Source organism: Drosophila mauritiana, chromosome 2L, assembly GCF_004382145.1.
Source record: "Drosophila mauritiana strain mau12 chromosome 2L, ASM438214v1, whole genome shotgun sequence".
In the NCBI taxonomy this organism is placed as follows: Eukaryota; Metazoa; Arthropoda; class Insecta; order Diptera; family Drosophilidae; genus Drosophila; species Drosophila mauritiana.
Genome location: NC_046667.1, coordinates 6,238,915 through 6,262,385, shown reverse-complemented (window position 1 = coordinate 6,262,385; position 23,471 = coordinate 6,238,915). Strand labels below are relative to the sequence as shown.

Genomic DNA, 23,471 nt, shown 5'->3' with positions numbered 1-23,471 from the left:
CGAATATTCACGATTGAAGCGACAACTGTTGATACATAATTTAGTTAGCCGATCAGTTAAGAAGGGTTTACAGTTGAGAAATAATCGAGTTGACATAAAGCCAAATCCAAATATGTAAGTTCTAAACTACTCATACAGAAATATATATATATATATATATATATTTAAATAGCTACATATATCATAGGCCTTAGTTTGTGTTTCTTAACGATAAGAGTGATAATGTATATTTATTAACTTGCTCCCCGAGCGGAACAAACTGGCACTGCGAAAGAAACAAATAAAATATCTATGTATTTGGGATTGCTTCTTAAAACTAAAGCGACTTTTATTTTAGTGATGAACAATATAACTATTATTTTGTAAGGACTCATTTGAAAGGCAAAAGAAAGTCAATGGCAGTTTTATTTTATGTTGAGCAAGTAACCAGTTATTGCATTAATAGCTATCAGTTTTATCTGATACCATGTTTGCGCAGCACTTTTGCAGTTGAAATTGTTATTGAACCGAACCCAGCTACTCCTTTTGGCCCCAAACGGATTCCCTTGGCCACTGGAAGTGCACAAAAATGGTATCCTTGGCCAGGAATGTCTGAAGTTGATGCAACAGGAGCATTTGCTTGATGAGGGCAAGAAAAAGAACCCATGTGCTTGCCGGAAACGTGATGCTTGCCAGACTCCTACGTGCTAGGAGCTATGCCCTCCAGGACACCGGATTTTGTTGGACTATGCATGCCGAAAGAAATACACTGAATGGCTTTAACTTTTCTCTTTAAAGTTTATTATCTAAAATCTTTGTAACATTATATGTTAGTGTCTAGGAACTAATTGGTTATAAAATCTTAAAATAAAGTCAGATCCCGATGAGGTAGCACCATCGCTCAGACCTCCACGGCCCTGCGGTCCATCAGGGTGTCGAGAATCTTGTCCATGTGCTCGCTGCAGTTGGCCAGGCACACATCCGCATACTCGCTGAGGAAGTACATGAAGCTCTCGAGCTGCTCCATCGAGCAGCCGCGGAAGCCATCGTCGCGTCCAATGTTGTCAATGGCCCGGATGATGGAGCGCAGCTTGTGGACATATTGCGGCGTGTTGCGGCAGTGCTCCAGCGAGGAGTCGGCCAGATTGGCGGGTTTGGCGTAGCCACGAATGCGCTGCTCCACACTGCGAAGTTTGGACTGCTGCTGCTTGAGGGTCTGCATCATTTGCGGCACGGACATGGCGGGTATAGCGCCAGAGGGAGGAGCCTTGGCGAACAGCTCGTCCAGGGGTACCGCCTCGTATTCCAAGGAGAAGAGATCAGGCGAAAAGGACAGCCTACCACTGTTGTTTCCGAAGCTATCGGACTCGAACTCCGTCTGATCCAGGTCGCTGGTCTTGATCGCCTGGTTGGCACTGATGCTGCTGTTGGGCCAGGAGTACTTGCTGCGCCCCTCCAGACCATTGCTGGCACCTGTCTGCAGACCCACCAGCATGCTGTAGCTGCTCTCGATGGAATACTTCTGGGTGGTGGGCCAGAACTCCGGCACGCTGCTGAACTCGATGTGGTCCACGCCGAATCGCAACTCCGACTGCTCTGCGCCGAGGAAGGCGAACAGCCGCTCGATCTTCTCGCTGGACATCAGTTTTCCGCTGAAGGGCACTGCGAGATCTCCGCTGGCGAACCAGTAGTGGGAGCAGCCCTTCACACTGGGCGGACGCTCGGGCAGCGACTGACGGTCGAAGTCGGAGCTGGCAGCTCCGCGAATGAACTTGTGTCCATCGATTCCGAAGGCCAGGTCACGAGTCTCCCAGCTTTTCTGAGTGAAGATCTCGTACAGCAGTCGCAGGCGCTCCGCACTGTTCTTGAAGATTTCCAGGGAGACCGTGAAGTCGCCAGAGGTAATCCAGAACATTGAGTGCGCCTTGCTGGTCGGACTTTCATCCTGGGAATTATCGATCTCGACAGTCGGGGCATTGGCGAAGAACTCCCGCTCGCTGCACGGTGTGGAGGGTGAGCTGGAGGTGGCGTCCAGGTCGAGCGGATGATCCTCCCGGATCACTTGCATGGCCAGGGAACTGCGGCGAGGGCGCTCCTGGGTGAGAATCGGACTGAACAGTTGTTGTTGCGCCGGACTTGAAGCCTGGCGTCCCTTAACTGGCGTGGAAAAACCGGAGGGCTTCGATTCCGTGGCTCCAAGCGAAGATCGGCGTATCGGACTGTTGTCCATGGGATCGTTCGAGCATGTCTCGAAGCCCTGATCCACGAAGCTGTCCCGCATGGCCTGTACCAGGGATTGCCTTGGTGTCTGACTAGGAGACTGATCGCTGTCTGCATTCGGCGAGGGAGATGACATCACAGTGAGGGTGTATGCCGACTTGATCTTCCGGGGCGAGTTCAAGTGGCGCATCAGTGACTTATCCAGCTCAATGAAACTGGGCTCGGGCATTGGAAGTGGGTTACAGATAGCTCCGGACTTCTTCTTCGCCGCTCCGGAGAGCGGGGGCTTGTAATCCGAATCGGAGTCCGTTGAGGTTATTGCTGTGGCCTCGACAATGGAGTTCTCTTTCTTCCAGGTGAGAGTTCGGCGCATTTTCTTCTTGCGTGGCGGACGCTGAGGCTTGGCGAAATCAAATTCACCTGTCTGCAAGTCATCCTTTGGCGTCTCTGGCTGGGATTCGTCGCTGGTTATCTGTGATAGAAAGTTAAGCACAATGAGTCCACATTCATGAATCCACTTATTAAAGATATCACTTACCTTGGGGAGTGTAGACAACCCGGATTCACTTTCCTCAGCCTCGGATTGCTTGCAGCTGGATGCACTGGAGGTAACTTGGCTTAGACTGGGTCGTGGGGCTGGCACTGGCGGCGCCTGGCGCTTAATGCGTCGCGGAGTGACTTGGACGATGGGATCCTCAGCTGTATTCACCTCCTTCTTTTCCTCAACTTGTCTCTCCTTCTTGGACTCGTTATCTAGCTCCAATTTGGCGATGGCCTCCTCCAGAAGCCGCTCGACGGCGGACTTTTGGCTCACATCCTCCAGAGTAGCGGTGCTCGGCTCGAGTTGCGGTTGCTCCAGAAGATCACCCGCCTCGGTGGCTATCTCAATGGTCTGCTGACCGTCAGACACACTCGTAATGTCGAACTGGACACCGTTCTCCGAGCTGAGCCAGCTGTAGAACAGGGTCTCGAGGTGCTCGTTCTGAAAAAACATTTGGCTATCCGCACCGGTGCGCTCCTGTCGAGTGCGTCGGATCTTCTTGGGTGGCGCATAGGCCTCCGTTGGCATCATGGTGCGAATCGCGGCGAGGTTTCGCTTCTGGGATGGCTCTCGGGCATGTTCATCGCTTTGGCGATCTAGGCATCGGCGGGGTCGTGGCTGTGGAGCTCTGCGCTCCGGACTTGGCTTGAGGATCACAGTAAGTGTGCTCACATGGAGCTGGGAGGTGCATGTCTCCGTTTTGCTCTCAGTCGTCTTGGGAGGAGAGGAACCACCTGGCCGCGGTGGCGATCCCGGCTCCAGGATACACTTCGCCTCCAGCTCCTGGGCGAGATGCTTGACACTGGCTTGCCGTTCAGCCACCACCTCCCCTCGTGCCACCTGTTTGTTTACCTTCTCCTTGAGATCTGCGGCATGTGCGTTGAACTTGGGGTGCTTGGCTGCCATGTCACCGATGAACTTGTTGAACAGCAGGGCTTTGTCCTTCACGCTCAGCTCGCGGAAAACTTCCTCGGCCACCAGGCACGGTCCTTGAACTGGGGACTCTAAGGGCGACACCAGGCGGTTCTGTGCCTTGACCTCCGGCGACATCTCATTTTGCAGCTGAACATACTGTGGTTCCTCTGTGCGTCGCATCACCTGGCTGATCTTCGAGTTAAACAGTTGGGCCATCTCCTTCACCCTCATGGGCAGCGAGGCTGATGCCTTTCTGGATGCCTGGTATGCAGAGCGTGGCGTCTCCATCTCCGGCAGCTGTTCGTATTTCTGCTTCAGTTCGCTGATCTTCAGGTGGCCACTACCCACCTTTGGCTTGGGCGGCGTTATCGGATCCGTTTGGAGAGCCAACTTGGCAATGGTGCTGGCCACTTTACCCGTGTTTCCGGCTGCTTTGGTGGTACCCAGGGTCTTTGTTGGCGTCACAGGTACCTCTTCGTCGAAGTACTTCATCAGATTCTCGATGCTGGACAAGTCCAGGTCGGTAACCTGCACTCGGCGCGGTGATGCAAATGAGTTTTGGTGCTCCAAGGCGGTCAGAAAGCGATCGTCATCCAACGAGGAAATCTCGAAGAGTTCCTCCCTGGTCATCGTAGCTCGGAGCAGGCCACAGGCGGTGCTGGCATCTCCGTGGCGGCCGGAGCGACGACGTTCCTCGATCTCCGCGTTCAGCTGCAATAGCTCGCTGAGATCCTCACTGTTCATGGCTGCCGTGTCCACCACCATCTGGTTGTGCTTGGACGGGTTGTTTGGCGTGGAATTGCTCAGGACCATTTTGGAATTACTTTGCTTTCTTGTTGTTGACGTTAGACGTTTCAGTTTGTAACTGTGGCTTTCTGGCATTTTGCTAATGGTTTATATACAATGATCAGGTAGAATACGGATTGGGTGCAGATTTTATTGCCCACCCACTACCTCAGATTTTCCTTAATCCACCTAGCAGCGATCAGGTAAGATTAACAGCCGCAGCTGTCGGATCGATGGATTTTCCTCGCGCTAACCGTAATTTAATTATTTTCGCGAACCTTTCCGCTATAAATATATATCCAAGTGACCTGAAACAATGGAAACAGGTAGGTAATATTAGGACTGTGCAATAGATCACTCTCCCTTTTGACTTGAAAAATGTAAGGTTCTGGAAAGAAGGGATAGCCAAGGATTCACTCGAAAGACAGCTGACGGAAAGTCCTTAAAATTTAAATTCCAATTATTGTAGTAACTCAGAGAAATCAACTCCCAGCATCATCATCATCATACTGCAGCCGAACGAATTTTCCCGGAAAAAAGCGAATGTTAACAAGACCCAAGCGAATTGCAGCCACAATAAAAATCACACACTGAAAATCCTTCATCTGACTATTGCCGAAATTTGGAGCGAAAACGAACCGAATTCAGGACCCCAGGGATAAACACAACTTTGCTTGCAGTTTGTCACAAAGTGACTTTCACACCGACGGAGCCGTAAAATGAAATCAGGGGCTGAGATTTGTGGATGCCCAGGTGGCAGAGCTGGAGCTGATGAGGTACAGAGCTACGATGATGAGTTCCTTGATGGGATATATCTTTTAACTGCATGATATTTAACGATTTTATGTTTAATTTTAGTTTTAGCAAAAGGAAGAGCATATGTTTTATCACTAAGCTGAAAGTGTTTACATGGGAAGGGTATGCGTGCCTACACATAAGCATAGACTTTCCCAATATGCAAAATTTTTAAGACAACAGCGTTCTCTAACCCAAAAAAGGGCTAGCTATATATATAACTTAGTTAACTTACTTTGTTAAGGATTTCCTTATTGAATTATGATCTACTTTAGGCAAAGCGGTATATAACACACACACACAAATTCTTAAACAAATTACAAATTAATTTTGTAAACACAAGACCATGATAAAGCGTGGTTATTTGCGCCAAATAAAATACATTTACATCGATCTAAGACTTATTTTGCCGGCTTAACGGAATTTCACAGCTGATAATAAAGCCAATCACCACGAATCAAGAATCAGCTGATGGAATCAGCATCAAAGCTCAGTGCTTTTTAAACCGTAAACTAATAATCTAGACTTTAAATATCATCAGTATGGAATCAAGAAAAGATTAGAATATCAGTAACTAATAGTTCAGATAGATAAGTCTGATAGATCGACATATATTGCTTAAACTGCTTACAACTCAATGATTCGATAAATACAAGCGGCTTGCTCCTGTGGCCTGAATTCTATCAGATGTGACTTTATTGCTATCTGAATATATTGCTATTTATGCCAAAAGAGGCACACCAAAATCATTCAAATGGACAGTAGTTGGTCAGTTGGCAAATACCCCAGATGACAAACAAAGCAATCCCCGAAATTCCATTCGACGGTGAAAAACATTTACAAACATTGTGGTCGCCAACAGCAGCAGCAAAAATTTAGTGGGTGCTTTATGATAAACTCATGTGGCTGGCTGGCGTTCCATGGTCCAACTGGGATGGTCGGACGCAGTGGTTCCACTTGCTAAGTAGCCACCGCTTCTGTCGGCGACACCGGAACGCGAATATTTGGTTTCAGATTTTGGGCACTCGATTCCGGGCAATGCAATTTTGAAAATCCGAACATGGCGGGGGGCATGGCTTTATCGGTGCGGGTTAATTAGACATTTCCAGTTCTGCAATGTTGGCAATTATTTCATTGCCGCAAAATCCGTTTACTCGCATAACATGCCCACAATCGGTTTGAATGACGCTGCGCGACTTGTAATTTCATCAGCCCTATCAGGTCGTCTGTCTGTCTGTCTTCCAGTGCGCCACCTTCGCTGGCGAATCAATCAATTCCGCACAGACCCACATACACACATACTTGCTCCGCCGAGCCAGCGCACGTGACATGGAACCCCGCGTGGCGGGCAAGACCGCCGGCATCCGGGGGTCAAGGAACGGACCTCAGCCGAGCCGAGTGGAGCACCGCCGTGGCGATCAGAAGCAGCGAGTTTGTTGCTGGCTTCCGACTCACACCACACCATGCGCAATTCGCTGCTCCGATTGCGTCACTCGGCTTTCCGCGTTCCGCTGGCCAAGCGGTTTATTTTAAAACTAATTATAAGGCAGCCCAAATATAATGCACAGCCGCTTTGAATTACATCAATGAATGAAATACAGCACTGATAAGCCGGCCGACGGAAAGAGGAACTGCTGGCTATATCGCACTCAGCATAATGCAGCCGCTTTGGATGAGCTCTGGAATTCAGATTGCTAAAGATGTGTTTATCCTAACCATTTTGCTGACTCGCAAGAAACTAGAAAATAATCTGAAACATACCAAATTGGAAGCGCAGAATATTGATTTAGATGACTGAGCGCCATACGCTGTTCAACATGAGTAGCTCGAGTGTCTCGTGGCATTCGTTCTTTATCGCAGAATCAATTCAAGTTCCCCGTTTCTAGTCCATTTGTGGGGCAAAGACAAACAGACGGTCGCCCATTCATCGGAAACAACCACGATTCGGCGGGGCTGACCGCTGTTTGACACGCGGCTCACGCGCTATCATCCCGGCAGGTTGTTAATGGCCCATTAATGCGGTTGCCAGGCGAACCCGACCACGCTTGCCACGCGCCTTCAAGACCCACGCGGCGTATGAGCGATTTGCGCGACGACCTTCAACAAGTTGCACAGTGCAACAATTCGCGGCCACCGACTTGGGCCCGGGATTCGGAATCGAAGTCGGATTCTGGACTCAGTCTTGCTTTCGCTCTCTGGATGGTCGTCGCCCTCTGGGCTGCCGACTGCTCTGCGCAGGATGGGTGTTAATTAGCAAATAAATAAAAGCACGCCGGGTAGCACATACGCACACGTGAGCTCTTCGGCAGAGGAAACCGGCAAAAGTTCAAGGTGCACAAACAGAGTCGAAACATTTTGTACTTTTGAAAAGGTTTTCGCTCACACTGTTAAATATTTCGACTGAAGCATCAAATTTTCTCTATTTTCTCTGCGTAGGTGTGAGTATCTACCCCCCTATTCTTTCAGTGCCTGACAGCGAACATCCTGGAAGGGCATCTACTGCTCACCGATGTCTAGTCTATCACGTTGCACACGTAATTGAAAATTAACTCAGTCCGTGTCGGAAAATCCGCCCGACAGATGCGAGCCGCATACGCAATTGCTAAGCATAGAAGTTTATTCACAATACTTGGGTTCCTAATTAAAGCTATACACCGACTAGCAGTGGGAGTCACCGACCGTCTGAGGGCATCCCTCACCAAAAGGGGCACTGGTCCGCGCTGGTCATTCCGGAGCCAACGTGGCACCGGAACACCTCGGCGAACTGCGGCACCTGGCCGAGGGCGTAGTTCAGCCGCTGGCTGCCGGAGTCGTGGTACTGGTCACCCTCGTCGCCGCAGAAGAAGTGGGCGAACTGGAGGAAGTAGAGGCGCCCGTTGCCCGACCGGGTCAGCCAGTCGCCGCCGTAGGTCTGCAGGGCCAGCCGGGATCCGCTGACGTCGGAGGTGCGCTCGTTTAGCATCACGGCGCTGCTGTTCAGGCATCCAACCGCTTCGTTGTAGAGCTCCACTTCGCCCAACTGGTCGCTGAAGTTACGCAGATTACCCTGTGCATCGTAGTCCACCAGGTCCGTGTCGAAGGCGTGCATGATCTCGTGGCCCAGGGTGTTGGCCAGATCGCCGTAGAGCAGCGCTGGCCAGAAGTTGGCATCGAAGAAGGGACGCTTCACGTAGGAGTACGGCACGAAGATGATGTTGCCCAGGCAGTAGAAGTACGGCGTGGCATCGATGTTGTCGGGAAACTCTGGCGTGTGCATATTGAAGCTATACCAGATGTCCCGCTCCTCCTGGTCCGAGCTGCTTTCCAGATCGGCAACTAGCGTGTAGTAGTACAGCAGGCTGTTCAGGTGATTCTCGTAGAAGTCGCCGCCCACGTTCCATCGTCGGTCGCTGTCCGAATAGAACTGCTCCGTCACATTGGGCGGCAGGTTGCCCACGTTGATGCGCATCTGGTGCACCTTTGCCTGCAGCGATTTCACCAGCTCCTGGCTTAGATTGAAAGCATTGTGCTGCACCCGCAGCTCCAGTTGACTCTGCAGCTGCTGGAAGACGCTGTGGATGACCAGCTCGTCCGCGTGGCGGCGCCGGGAGTAGAAACTTCTCTCGTAGACGTAGTTCATCGGCAGGTAAACGGATCGGCGCATGTGACGAATGCAGTTCCTTCCCCGCGATCGATGGCCGGACTCCCAGGTGGCCAGCGGATTGTGTGGAAGCTCCAGCAGGTGGCTGAGGAACCTTGCCAGGCTGTAGCGATTAAGCAGGAGGGAATCTACTGTATTGAGGTACTCCACAAGCCCCTCGATGGCGTCCAAGTCGTCCACCTGGAAGACGTGATTCCCGGGCACCGATCTGCCCAGCTGTGTCCTTAGCGCCTCGTCCCACTGCAGTCCCGGCACCTCCGTCCGAATCTGATCCAGACTGTAATTCCGGAAGGTATCGTCCGCCGAATGGGGCTTAGCCAGTCGCACTAAGTTCTGCTCCAGACTTCTGAATTGCTCCTGCAGCTGGTGGAGCGGTGGCCAGGAGGAGCCATCCTGACTCAGCGCATCATAGATGTCCTGCGTGAGACTCAGGTTCAGGTGGCGATTGTGCGGCAGCAGGAAGATCATGTGATGGGTGGCGTTGTACCAACGTACCTCTACTTGGACGTAGTGACCGTGGTAGCCGTACCGCCCTAAAACCGCCAGAAGGTGCATCCAGTGTGTGGAGTTTAAGGAGGCGATCAGATCCCGATCCAGTAGCTCGATGTATCGCCTCAGATCGGGCTTCTCCAGGGCGATGCATGACTGGTAATGGGCCAACACCTTGGCGTACATGGGGTATCTGTATTCTGGGGCCCTGGGATTCCTCAGCAGTCGGAGGAAAAGGTCCTCGTACTGGCGGTTAATCTGCGATTCGCTGATCATCGTGGCGGTTGTGTGGCTTCCATGCTTCGCCCGCCATTTTCCGCAGGCGTAGGCATAGAAATCCTCGCAGGGATTCTTTTCGCTGTCCACGTAGGACATCAGGGTATCGATGTGCTGCTGATTGATCGTTGAATTGCACTCTCCGAGGTACGGACAACTCTGTTCCGGATCATTTGCCTTGACCGGCACACTCGAACCGCAGGTGGCACTGCCCAGCAGGAGGAGGGCAGTCCACAGATTTCGCACCATTGCTTCTTGGATTTACTATCGGGCAATGGAATAGCTTATCTTTCCGCACGTTTTTTCTGTTCACTTCGGCGAGTTTCATAAGCTGCACCTGTACTGCGGCGCCTTAAAAAGTTCTTTTCTCAGGTGCTTAGATACGGTCATTTCAAAGTAAAGCTGCTTATTGTATTATAACCCGACGAGTTTGGCGATTCCGATTCCGAATCCGATTTATCGATGCTTCAGGACGTGTGTTGCGCGTTTGCCGCTTGCTCAAATTCAACTAAAATCTCGTTTCACGCGGTTTCGATTTTATGTACATATATTCCGTATGTCGTATGCCGTATTCGCATTTGTGCTCTCTCATCGCCGCTACACCAAATATTACCCACACTACCCCACTTGAGGGGTTTCTTCCGACGACTGAGCTTGTAGAATTCTTGCAGCTCGGCTCTTTTTGCTTGGTTAGCTTATCAGCGATTTAAATACGTATTTTCTTTTCGGCATTTGAGGGGGCTTATCTACAAAGTCTACGACAAGACAACAAAAAAATCTACAAAGTTCAAACGAAGTATACTAATTCATTTTGTAAACTTAATTTCATAGTCGCGTTTTTGACATTAGCTAAGCTAATTTCAATGGGGGTTACTTATATGCTTATCGCATAAATAATATATAGTTTAAGATGAAAAATTCCAAAATCAACCATTAATGGCTGGGTTATTACGGGCTATGTTCTTATCTATCACAAGGAAATAGCTGAATTGATTCATTAATGCAGCTTATTGATGAAGTACAGATTAATAAATATAATCACATTTATGCAGCAGTAATATTGTAATCATTGAAAATGATCTAATTGGTTGAAGAAAGCGCTTCCGACCTAATCAAGCATACAAAGTCTGACAGGCAGACGAAATTCGGTGAATCGACCCGAGTTGTGATCCTAATCAATTCGAGTCTGTAGGCCCGTTAAAAAAAGAGGCGTCAAATTTTTCGCAAACAAAAAAATTGTTATCTTTTCAGAAGCTGACCGGCAAATTTCATGTACATACTAAGGAACTTATTACGTTTCGGATTTTTCAGATGACCACTTGAGTGGGCAAGTACCAGTTTGTCGTAAGAAAACGAACACTTTTTAAAAATTAAATCAATTATCCCTGAAACCTCGCAAGCTTAACCGCTTCGGTGCAGGAAATCAACATTTACGTTTATTTCCGTTCCGGTTCACTTACAAGTAGCGAACCGGTTAACCTTCGGCTACAGATTCCGGTTCTAAATGTTTACCGTGCCAAAATGGCTTTGCCGCCCTAAAAGTATGCTGCACTTTTTGTTTGGCAACAATTAGAATTTTTTGGTCCCTTTGCTTAAATTGGTGTTAATAAAACATAATTTATTTTGTATTTTATCGTTGTAGCGAATTTTACATTTTTTGTTTTTGCAGCCCTTAAAGTGATTACCTAATTTAATACATATGTTTTTATTTAATACTAGTATTGCATATACGCCTAATCACTGCACTGAAATCCCTCACTCACTTTGTATTGATTAATTAAAAATAATTAAATTGCAATTAAGCATAACGGAATGATGGAGCACTCGTTTATAAACCCATTAGTGGCTCAGTAAAAATTTCATAAAAATTGATTAATAAATTTAATGCCTGTCACACTTAAACAGGTGAAAACCCTTGTTATTAATCGGGCGACCGAATGCAAATTTATTGGAAATGCTTTAAATTTGTTTATGCAGCTAGCGCCAAAGATAATGATATTGCGAGGGGGGATCGTTCGGTGGCTGGCCGTGTGTGTCAAAGAGAAAATCTGGCAAAATTATTTATATTAAAAATTTCACGTTTTCGGCACATACACATACATATGTATATGGCAAACCTACGAGAACAAGAGAGCGTGCGGCCAAAGCGTCATAAAGTATAAAGCGAAATATGCAATTTAATTTATTAATTTATTAACAAGCGCGCCAAACGAAAATTAATCTCTCCAACCCCCTTCGTCAGCCCACGCCACGCCCCTTTTCCCACGCCAAAGAGACTCGAAAAGAATGCGAGTCGTTAACGGTTCAATGGCAACGCAGCACTTCCGCAGCTCCAACGGCACAAACATCCCCATCCCCATACGCATCCCACCGACCAACCCTATCCCCATCTCCGCCAGAATCCCAGTGGCAGCTTTGACCGCTTCACTGCATCGCCGCAAAAGTCGGTGGACGGACCATAGTGGCGCCTCGATGAATTACAGGTTTCATTTTTCAAGAGCGCTGGCCAGGAAAGCCGTATTTACATACATCCCTCTTTGCGGAGATAAGAGCCAGAATTGTTGGTAAAAACGTTTCCTTTGATCTTGGAATTTGTCACTTTTATAAAGAACTTAATGTATATCCATTTAATTTATAGACAATAGTGATAATTTATGAAACATGTCGTTTAATGTGCTAAATATCTAGTAACAAAATGTATTACTCATATACTATATATACTTTTATATGTATTTATAAGCCAAGAATTGCAGTGTGAAAATCAGAGCATAATATTACATCGCTTTTGAAATCATAGAGCCCAACAAGATATCGAAATTTTCGGACCAAAGTGCCACAAATAATTCAGCACTCGAAAGTAAGCAATCATTTATTGAAATTTGTAGCAGTCAAGCGACGATTTTTGTTTGCAAACGCAATAGTCCTGCAAGGACGAGGATCTGCAATTAACCAACACACACACAAACGTTGGCCTCAACAATTTTCGAACGCAGCACTGTGGCGTTTCATAAACGATGGGCTATCGGCGATTTGTATGTTTTGGTCAGTTGATTAATATGGCAGCTGTAATCAGGACTCCACTGAGTGGTATGCGTGTGTGTATGAGTGTGGGTGTGCGTGTGTGTGCGATTGACTAGGCTGCGCTTGTGTGCACTGATTGCAGGATATGAGCAAACATCAGTGGCACGCCGGACCGGATGCGTGGCGAATATTTCAGTTTCGGAGCGTGCTCGAGAGCAGCTCAAGTTGCAGCCGTTTTAATTGCCGCCCCCCAAAAGGCAGTCCCTCGCAATTTTTTATGCTCGTCACTCGCCTACTGCTACCGCTCGTTTGCATATTTTCTCCGGGCCCAAATAACGCGCCACAATTTTAATTAGTTTTAACCAGCGCCAAAAATAAAAGAAGCCGACAGCAGGGGCCAAAGTCACGCAGCCTGCTGATGATAATGTCTCGGCACATAACTTTAAAAATCCGTTGAAAAGCCGGATGTTGAATGTTGGATGTTGGATGTCGGATGCCGGAGGAATCAGAGGAATCAGGGAAGTCGAAGGAGCAGTGCCACGGGGTCATCTATCTAAGAGCAAATATGTGCGCGAAAAAACAACATGAACCAATACTCGGCAGCACAAACTCAACGCCCAGGCATAAACATATCCGTGATGGCCGCTCCAAGTTGGCAAACATGTGAGACGGCAACGTCGTCAGCGTTGATTATTGTCAAACAGAGGGCGAAGAAAAACGAAGGACAGTTGTCGACAGCATCAACAACAAGATCTGCTTGGGTCGGTAGTCTTGGTTCCAAACGGCCAAAGGGAACAACCTACGGGCCAGACAATACCCTATACACAAACCGGAAATGAAATGCTTCCAGCAAAAATCTGATTTGAGCAAGCGGTACTTTTGCCTCTCGAGAAAAAAATCCAGCTTCCTTTAGAATGGAATGGTAATTTTACTGGGTATCACCTATATTACCATACTCATTGTGCTGCAGGTGTGCTAGTAGACCCTACTCGACAATATGGCAGCTGATTTCCTAGATACCCCCAGAATGTAGCATACGTTCCTACTGTCCGACGACCTCCAGTCCACCGGATGTGCCGCCCAAGCAGAGACAGAGCCAGAAACACAGACACCCAACGGTCACGGGGCACTTTAACTGGCTCTTAAAGCCAAACGATGTGAAGACCCGGCACAAGGAGCAGATCCCAAACCGCCGGCACATCCACACATGTGCGACCTGCCAGGCCTTGTGAACGAACCAACCTCGGCGCTCCGCCCGATATCTTGAAGCGTTTTATCGCCAAAAGCCCCTCTCTCACTGTGGCTTTTATTTGTCAAACAAAGTATTTTTATTGGCTTTTTAGGAAGGACCGCTCCCCCCGCTCCCGACGTCAACTGACGCCTCAGCCTGACAGGAGCAGGGATGGTACCCTGGAAATGGAACGGGCAGTGGAGGCGAGCGCGTGCTCCTTGTCTGCTAAATACTCGACACTTGGTATGTGATTGAAATAATGCCGGGCGATAATCCGTGCCTTATTAAACGGCCCTCACATCGGCAGTCACGGCTGGATTTGGGTCTGGCAGGTGACTGGATATGGGCTCGCACACATGTGCTGTGCTAGAACCTAATGTAAATCTATTGCTGCGACACTTTGACAGACATTCGATTTTCAATTTCTTACCTTTGGCTTATCAACACTCCATAGTTCACATGAATTGTCCACTTTATGGCCGTGACAAGAAGAATGGATCGTGTTCTTAGCTTTACGATGCCAACAGTGCTTAAGTTGTGGCTTCAAATTAAACAAAATTACCTTTAGATGGAACACTGTTTGCAATATGGCCAGAAATTAGTATAATAAGAGATAACGAAACACCCTGGCGAGGAACAAATCGAATGCAAACAACCAAATTGGGTGGCATGATGGCAGGCTGTTCCGATATGAAAATGCGTTAACATAAAAGGCAGATTCGATTAACTCGTGCGCATACCGCGTGGGGCGGAGATTAGGAACAATACTGAAATCCAATCAGTACCCCAAATGGGGGCGGCTGGGAACCGCACCGACATTGAAAATTAGATAATTTACAGCGCTCGGCGGTTACCCCACCGAAAGCACGGATCCTATAACTCGCCCGTATTTGCAGCCAGGACCGCGAAAACCGTGACACACCGCCAAATTTGCCAACGAAGGGGAGCTCGTGAGTTGTGCGTTCCCACACACAGAGCAAATATTAAAATTTTGATTATCGAGATAAAAAAAGAACGCCTCTCTGATTTAATTTCTGATTGCTGTCTATAAAAAAGTCAAGTATACAAAAAATGCACTCAAAACACCACTCATTATTCTATGGACAGAGGTCAGGGCATGTCCACTCAAAATGTGAACTGAATCAACCCTTCATACATGAGATGTGGCGCCCCACGCACACACGTGTATGGACACAGCGCTTTCGGCGATAAAGTTAATTTGCTGATTACAAAGTAACCTCTTCGTCATAAATTATGGGGCCAAGTGATAGGAGGTGAGGCGAGTCCAGGTCTGGTTGGACGCTGTCCAGCACAACCGTAGTCCTGGTACACATTCGACCATATAGAGCATATACGTATGTATGTACACACATTTTTCATCAGACCGAGGCGGCGAGTCGATGTACTCCACCCATTTGTCCGCCAGTCTGTCTGTTTAAAGCAAGCAAGTCTATAAGTTACCCGTGAAAGCTATTGAAAGTAGTTAGAAAGTAGAAACAGTCAGAAACAACAATCTTACAGAAGTCTCATTCAACCAAGAAAGGTTGCCATTTCTATTGATGTACGTAAGAGATTGGTTTCATTAAATTGGCGCTTTCATTATTAATAACTTACCACGTTTAAAGAGTTACTGATATTAATGCGTTTCTATGGTTCCGTTTATGTCCTCTCAGCTACTAGCTACTAGAGTTGCGCTGCAACAAATGAAAATACACGTAGTGACGAAGCGCACTGCGAAAAAGTATAATTTTCCGGCTTAAATGCTAAAAGTGCACTCATAGTTTAGAACCTTTTTAATGATTGATTTAATAGAAGTGGTCAAATTTTACATCAAACATGTTAAAAGTTATAGCTGTGTAGTCAGGTGACTGCTTTGAACACATTCGGCTCTATTTTAACTGGCTATCTGCAAGGGTAAGAACAAACAAAGTTCATAAAATGTTTATTTTAAAAGGAATCCAAGAAATGCCATTTCTCTGATACCTTCGCTGTTTGTTCAGTTGATATCCCCGGAGGAAAGTGGCTTCACCTGGTGCTAGCAGCTCCTTTTCTACGGTTCAAGATAAAAAAGCTGCTGTGGCGCCTACAATAAGAACAACCACTGGCACTAAACTGTTAAAAAATGCAGGCACAAATATTTGTTTCTGGGTTTGTTTGGTTGCTTGTTTGCAAAACTAATGAAATTTTTGCCATATTCGCCGGGCGGTGCCCGACCCCAAAAGCATAAAAACATAAAATCTGACCGCAAAAAATTAAAAGGAGACCGCAAAAAAATCGACGCCACCTTGAAAGCGAGTCCGGGTGAGGTAAAGAAATCCGAGGCAAAGATGGCCACCGGAGTCAGAAGGGCCGGGAGTCAGAAGGCAAGTGCCAAAGACAAAGCAAGTGAACGAAGTCAGAGCGCTCCAGCTCCAGATTATTATGTCAAGTCACGTTTATGAGCGTAATTTCGACAAGACCCCTTCCAATCCCGACCCGCTCCGCCAGACGCAGCCACAATCGCCCCCAGCTGCACGGAGCATCGGGCATGCCCACATCCCCATTCCCGACCCCATCCAAATCCCCATCCACATTCGCATCCGGAGGACGCTTGTTAAGCGGCGAACGCGACATTGCAGCAGTTAAGACACCGCCCGCCGGCATTCAATAAGCCGTTAAAAACTCACTAGGATGGAAGACCCACAAACAGATATATTTTGAAGTCTGCTCCAGCCACTTTAGTGCCATACGAATGTCTGTAAATCTTATGGCCGTGCTTTAAAAATTATTCGAAATTTTTATATTAGCTTTTATTCTTGGATTTCTCTCAATCAAAGTGTGATTACCAACGGAATAATTAAAATACGGCAATGAAATTCAGGGATTGAAATAAAACTTTAGTGCAACTAACAACTGGATTAACTAATAAAGATAACTTTAAGGTAACCTTTTATTAATTATTTTTCATGCAAAACACATATTTCTCTTAGCTTTATTAATAAACAATAAATTTATGTATCATTACTTCCTAATGATGATTACATCAGCGCCGAAATGATAAAAACATTTGGCAGCAAATCTAGCTATTTACTAGCATAAATGATTTATTTAGCCGCACTAAATTGCGATACCGTATAATAAGGCCATTTGATATATAATTAGTAATATTTATGATAATTATCAAAATTAGTTTGTGATTATGATTCAGTAATAAAATATAAGGTGATATGGTAAAGTTGATTCAGTTATAAACGCGCTGCGATGCGATCAGTGTGGATATATGTGGCGCTTCTGGGTGTCTCGTTTTATTCAACGGAAGCGAAGGATATTGAGGTAAATCCGTTACTTTTGAGTCATTAAATCTTCTAAGAGTTTTATCATCCCACAGAGTTTTCAAAATGCTACTGCTATCAGGTACTGATAGCTACTGCTCCACCTTCACTTCCAAAAGCTATGTGATAACTTTTATTTTACAGACACAAACCCGAACTAGAATCTTTATACAAATTGGTACTGGCCTTGCTCGAGGAAAACCAATCCAATCCTAGTACTGAAAACATCCAAGAGAGCAGTTCAGATTTTAATACACCTGGATTGTCGGGAAGATATCCCAGCCACTGTCCCACCTATCCGTCTGCCCACGGAATCTATACCGTTCAGGTGTTGGGACTGGAGCCCTTCCAGGTGTCCTGCGATGCAGAGATTGCCGGAACTGGATGGACTGTGATGGCCCGTCGCACCAGCAACAAGTTGAACTTCTTTCGCAGCTGGGCGGAGTACAAAAACGGCTTCGGGCAGCTCGATGGAGATTTCTTCATTGGCTTGGACAAATTGCATGCCATAACTAAGTCACAGCCCCATGAGTTATACATACACCTTGAGGACTTTGAAGGACAGACACGATATGCGCATTACGATGAATTCTTTGTCGAAAGCGAAAACAAATGGTATGCAATGACCAAGCTGGGCGGATTTACCGGCGACGCAGGGGACTCCATGATGCACAACAGGAACCAAAACTTCTCCACTTTCGATAGGGACAATGATGGGTGGCACAAAAACTGTGCCGAGGAGTAAGTGGGTGCTTGGTGGCATGTGAACTGCACTTACAGGTAATTATCTTGTAAGGTTTAATTGCAGATTTTAAGCAACTTTATTATTTCAGTAATCTATTCGGCATCTATGTGAAAGGTGATGAGGGCCAGTACTTTCAGTGGAAGGGGATCGTCTGGCACTCTTGGCGCACTGAGAGTTATTCCTACAAAGTTATGCAAATGATGGTTCGACCGAAATGCTATTGCTCACGATAGAAAAAAGGTTACGTTGTAACGTTTAGCCATATAAAATAGTTGTTGTTGCTGGTTTATAAATAAATTCTCAGACACAGTAAAATCAAAAATCCATCTACCTTCTGGCAGCTGAAACGAATTGTATAATAGCACACGTAGGAATTCTACATACGATGTTGTGCCATAAAATATACATTCACTGTATAATATAAGTAAAAGAAACCACTTCGAAAATATTTTCGAATCATGAATTCGATATCGAAGAGCTATCTAGCAAATCTATGAATTTCGTGATATTTTTTACGTGTAATGTAAAAATAAGTAACTTATAAGTAAATTATGTGTAGAATATAAGATGTATGGCAAATGAAGAACTTCGAAATTAATTTCGAAAAGTAATGTTGTTGTCGACGTTCTATGATATTTTCCATATTGTTGTATAATTAAACGAGGTTCGAGTCTTTGCTAATATTTCAAGTATATTTAATGTAGAATATAAGTAAAAAACCAGAAATAGACATTTTGAATTACGAAACCAATAACCTTTGAGGATATCAGAATAATGATTCGTCCTTTAAAAAAATATTTTATAAATAAGTGAAAACTCATAAAGCTTCTTTGAGAACTAAGTAAGAAAGTAACTGCGTCATTCATTGCTACGATGTTCGTTCGAAAAACGCTTCCAATAGTGTTGAGGTACTTTGTACAGCGCAAAGAATACGAACTCGATGAGGCTGATAATTGAACATCCCAAGCAAAGCTGACAAATGCCTCCAAATGAAACTGAAATGGATACATGGATTCATATACACATAGATTCATCACAATAGCATACCAATCAAGTCCACCCAGGTGTAAATCAGGTTGGTCTTGTAGACCAGCATGGAGGGCTTCTTGAAGTACACGTTGAGCCACATGCTCTCGATGGCACTGGAATTGGGCTGCAGCCAGGGTTGCAGGACACTCTTCCGCATATCGGTCAGCAGGGTGAGGGACTTGCAGTTGTGCAGGCACTCGCAGACCAGGCCGGACTCCTCCCGGTGCACATATGGATGCTCCCCGGGCTGCTCGAAGTTTTGCAGCAAATGGTTGTGGGCCGCCAGGCAGGGCAGATCCTTCAGCCGGCAAGCGGGGTAGTCGGATGGCGGGTAGAACAGGTCCACGGAGCAGTTGCAGTACCGCAGCAGATACCGCTGCTGGCACTCCGCCTGGCAGTTCTCCAGCATATACTTCTGGCCCTCCAGCGTACGAAAGTGTTCGCTCTCCTCCTCGTAGTCCATGACGCAGTGTCGCCAACTGGAGGGCAGGCTCAAGGCGCTCTCGTCAAAGTAGTGGTATACCGCTGTAACCGCCACATTGGTGCGGCTGTGGGGCACCACATCGATGGGGAAACCAAACCACACTGAAGATTCCACCACTGTTAGCTGGAAGGTGAACAAAATTCTAGAGGATTTAGCCGTCCTCTTTATATTTTGATAAAAAGAAGCTTATTTAACCAGCCCCTATTGAGACTTGTACCTACCCAGAAGCCCTTCAACCCTGGATTTCCTGGAGCATGTTGCGCCTCCCGCAGAAGTAGCCTCAGTAGTAGCCCCGTGTTGATTCCAGTCTCCGTGCCCCGTCGCTTTTCCAGCTCGTTGAATGCCAGACAATAGCCGAGGGGCAGGCGGCGGGGTCGAAAGAGTTTACAGCAGTCTCTGGACGCTGTCTGCCAGTGACAATCTCTCAGGATTTCGTCGCATCTCCACGACATCTGGATCACGATTTCCGTGAAGTTCAGGTGATTGAGTGCATCCAAGGACTCGCCAAGCAGCGAATCGAATGCGTTGAAGTTGTGAAAACTGAAGCCATCGTAGGCGGTGAGGATGCGATCGAAAAGTTCATCTTGGGCCGGCGTGATATTATATAACGACTTGATCTCGGGCAGCCGAGACCAGTTCAGTCGGTTCTTGTTGCAGATGATGACCACTGGAAAGGCGATGTGGTGGATCGAGGCATGGGCGTGGGCAACGATGGTCTGAAACTGCTTGTTGTGGTACCGCTCACCCAGCAAATAGCTCACGTGGAACAGAACGGTGCAGGCGCAGATCAGGGCCAGTGCCCACAAAACTCTATCAAAGATATATTGTTTTTTCCCAACTTGATGATGACTTGCTAATCTCACCGCATACGTCGTCGCATCGAGGGCAAGAAGAGCAAATACAATCCATGGATGTGCGATCTGGATATGTAGCTATCGATCAGTAAGGTCCAAGCTCTTTGGTTTTCAGATTTCGTATTGACTGGCGCCAAAGGATTTTGGTCCTGTCGCCGTATCCAATTAGCCACCACTCGCGATTCCTTTCCGGTTGAGCGAACGAACATTTTGATGTGAGTCCTTTATGGTGCATCATGGCTTTTATAACCGAGCTCGAAATGTTTTGATCCTTGCAAGGTGTTGAATACATCAATCACTTTGCCACATATATAAAACAAGTCCTCCCTGATTTTGATGCCAATTAGCTTTTCACATCAAGAGATCGACTTAATCTTTGAGTGGCAGTTGAATAGCTATTTTAAAGTTCCTTTACTCATAGAACCAACTGGAAAAAATCAGTTTGAAATGCTCGATAGTGTATCTTAGGGTATTCAAAGGTCGCAACACCATTCCAAACCGTTTTTTATCACTGTTTGCAAATCAATTGCGTTTGATTGCATTCAATTGAATTTATTTCGATGCTCATTAGCACTAACCATGACCATTGGCTGCGAATCAGGTTAGATCTCATGGGAGTAGGCAATCGATTGAGCCGACCTTTGGGTGACAGCCGGGTCAGTCAGTTATTGGGCTAATAAGGGGTCGGCATGTCAGCCGCATTTTGTGGCTTGTCAACGCGCTAAACGGCATCTAATTACCACTGCATTTCAGCACGCATTCCGTTCACGGCACATGGACGGTATAAAAACCTGGCATTCCTTGCGACCAGACTCAGTGAGTCCTGTGCCGACATGACACTGGTATACTTTCCTCCTTCAAAGCTTCTGCAGCAGCAGCAGCCATCGAGATCCAGTCGCCTGGCCCAACAGTTGGCGCAGTCGGCCTGGCAGCTGGCCCTGCGCTTTGGCAAACGGACCACCATCCACGGCCTGGACAGGCTGCTCACTGCCAAGGCCAGTCGGTGGGAGCGGATCGTCTGGCTGTGCACCTTTGTCAGTGCCTTCCTGGGCGCGGTGTACGTGTGCCTGATCCTCTCCGCCCGCTACAACGCCGCCCACTTCCAGACGGTGGTGGATAGCACGCGGTTCCCGGTTTACCGCATACCCTTTCCGGTCATAACGATCTGCAACCGGAATCGCCTCAACTGGCAGCGCCTGGCGGAGGCGAAGTCAAGGTTCCTGGCCAACGGCAGCGACGCCGCTCAGCTGGAGCTCTTCGAGCTGATTGTGGGCACCTACGACGATGCCTACTTTGGGCACTTTCAGTCCTTTGAGCGATTGCGCAACCAGCCGACCGAGCTGCTCAACTACGTCAACTTCAGCCTGGTGGTGGACTTCATGACCTGGCGCTGCCACGAGCTGCTCGCGGACTGCCTGTGGCGGCACCACGCCCACGACTGCTGCGAGATCTTCTCGAAGCGGCGCAGCAAGAACGGCCTGTGTTGGGCTTTCAACTCGCTGGAAACGGAAGAGGGCAGACGGATGCAGTTGCTCGATCCCATGTGGCCTTGGCGCACAGGGTCGGCTGGTCCCATGAGCGCCCTCTCCGTGCGCGTCCTCATCCAGCCCGAGAAGCACTGGCCGGGGCACAGGGAGACAAGTGCCATGAAGGGTATCGATGTCATGGTAACCGAGCCATTCGTGTGGCACAACAATCCGTTTTTCGTGCCCGCGAACACGGAGACGACCCTGGAGATCGAGCCCGTCATCTACTTCTATGACAACGACACCAGGGGAGTTCGCTCCGACCAGCGCCAGTGTGTCTTCGATGTGAGTGGCTATCTGTTTAATACCCACCAAGGTAATACCTAATCCAGCACTTTGGATGCCCCAAGGATGAGCACAACAGCAAGGACTTCAAGTCGCTGCAAGGATACGTTTACATGATTGAGAACTGCCAGTCCGAGTGCCATCAGGAGTACTTGGTGCGCTATTGCAACTGCACAATGGACCTGCTGTTTCCACCGGGTGAGCACGTTATCAAAATCGTTTCCAAATGATCGATTCATTGGTTCCTCTGACCAGGTCAATATCGGTCGTGTCGGGCGCAGGATTTGCTGTGCCTCGCTGAGCACAATGGTTAGTAGGAGTTCAGCCTCACTCAAAACCTTCTATAACCCAGATCCCCATCCCATAGACCTGCTCATCTACTCCCACAATCCTGGCGAGAAGGAGTTCGTTCGCAACCATTTCCAGGGCATGTCCTGCAAGTGCTTCCGCAACTGCTACTCCCTCAACTACATCAGCGATGTCCGGCCCGCCTTTCTGCCACCGGATGTGTACGCGAACAACTCCTATGTGGATCTGGATGTGCACTTCCGCTTCGAGACCATTATGGTCTATCGCACCAGCCTCGTCTTCGGCTGGGTGGACTTAATGGGTCAGTACAAAATCAAGTAGCTTCTATAATCCCGTAGCTTGTTCCAGAAACTATGTATCAAAAGATATAGCTTTTTTCTTCCAGTTAGCTTTGGTGGAATTGCCGGACTGTTTCTTGGCTGCTCCCTAATTAGTGGCATGGAACTGGCCTACTTCCTGTGCATTGAGGTGCCGGCCTTTGGACTGGACGGACTGCGTCGAAGGTGGAAGGCTCGACGGCAGATGGATCTGGGCGTAACCGTGCCCACGCCCACGTTGAACTTCCAACAAACCACGCCCAGTCAGCTGATGGAGAACTACATTATGCAACTTAAGGCCGAGAAGGCGCAACAGCAGAAGGCGAATTTTCAAAACTGGCACCGCATACCATTTGCTCAAAAGCATGTTATTGGCAAGTAAATCGAGTGAACAAATAAAATATTTATTTAAATTCATTTAAAATGTTTTTATTCCGTTTGGTTTTAAAATATTTTTTGAAGTGTTTTAAATTATTTTGTGCCACACTGAAATTACTGAGTGTGATAGCGCAAAAGCTCGCTGGAAATGATTTAATCTATTGTTAGCGTGTGCATGATAAGGTGGATGATGGGCTGGGCTTCTACTACTGAGGCAATATTCATTACCTTTGGTCAGGAGCGGATTAGCTTCGATTTCCGGCTACATTAAGAAATAAGATAAATTTCATTTATTTAATGTTAATTACTAAAAGAGTTGGTTCACTCGATGTGACTGTAT

At 47.3% G+C, this 23,471-nt stretch overlaps 5 protein-coding genes across 5 annotated transcripts; 2 read left to right on the top strand and 3 right to left on the bottom strand.

Annotated features, from left to right (window-relative positions):
• Window positions 1-757: 757 nt before the first annotated feature.
• LOC117150255 lies at window positions 758-5,619 on the bottom strand. The gene is made up of 3 exons (XM_033317055.1): window positions 5,472-5,619; window positions 2,738-4,749; window positions 758-2,671 (listed from the first exon to the last, which is right to left on the bottom strand). The coding sequence occupies exons 2-3, from the start codon at window positions 4,535-4,537 to the stop codon at window positions 881-883; spliced, it is 3,591 nt and encodes a 1,196-aa protein (XP_033172946.1). The 5' UTR covers window positions 4,538-4,749; window positions 5,472-5,619; the 3' UTR covers window positions 758-880.
• A 2,241-nt stretch (window positions 5,620-7,860) lies between these two features.
• Window positions 7,861-10,165, bottom strand: LOC117150667 (endothelin-converting enzyme homolog). The gene has a single exon (XM_033317664.1). It carries the CDS (start codon window positions 9,888-9,890, stop codon window positions 7,932-7,934), a length of 1,959 nt encoding a protein of 652 aa, XP_033173555.1. The 5' UTR covers window positions 9,891-10,165; the 3' UTR covers window positions 7,861-7,931.
• A 6,968-nt stretch (window positions 10,166-17,133) lies between these two features.
• On the top strand, window positions 17,134-18,182 carry LOC117136934 (techylectin-5B). Its single transcript, XM_033298080.1, is given in 4 exon segments — window positions 17,134-17,205; window positions 17,261-17,286; window positions 17,349-17,984; window positions 18,038-18,182. Coding segments are annotated over 4 exon segments (879 nt in total).
• A 625-nt stretch (window positions 18,183-18,807) lies between these two features.
• Window positions 18,808-20,525, bottom strand: LOC117151058 (pickpocket protein 19). Its single transcript, XM_033318281.1, has 4 exons — window positions 20,326-20,525; window positions 19,684-20,272; window positions 18,997-19,585; window positions 18,808-18,944 (listed from the first exon to the last, which is right to left on the bottom strand). The coding sequence occupies exons 1-4, from the start codon at window positions 20,523-20,525 to the stop codon at window positions 18,808-18,810; spliced, it is 1,515 nt and encodes a 504-aa protein (XP_033174172.1).
• A 624-nt stretch (window positions 20,526-21,149) lies between these two features.
• LOC117150550 (pickpocket protein 19) lies at window positions 21,150-23,135 on the top strand. The gene is made up of 5 exons (XM_033317484.1): window positions 21,150-22,127; window positions 22,193-22,325; window positions 22,383-22,436; window positions 22,495-22,737; window positions 22,822-23,135. The coding sequence occupies exons 1-5, from the start codon at window positions 21,150-21,152 to the stop codon at window positions 23,133-23,135; spliced, it is 1,722 nt and encodes a 573-aa protein (XP_033173375.1).
• Window positions 23,136-23,471: the final 336 nt, after the last annotated feature.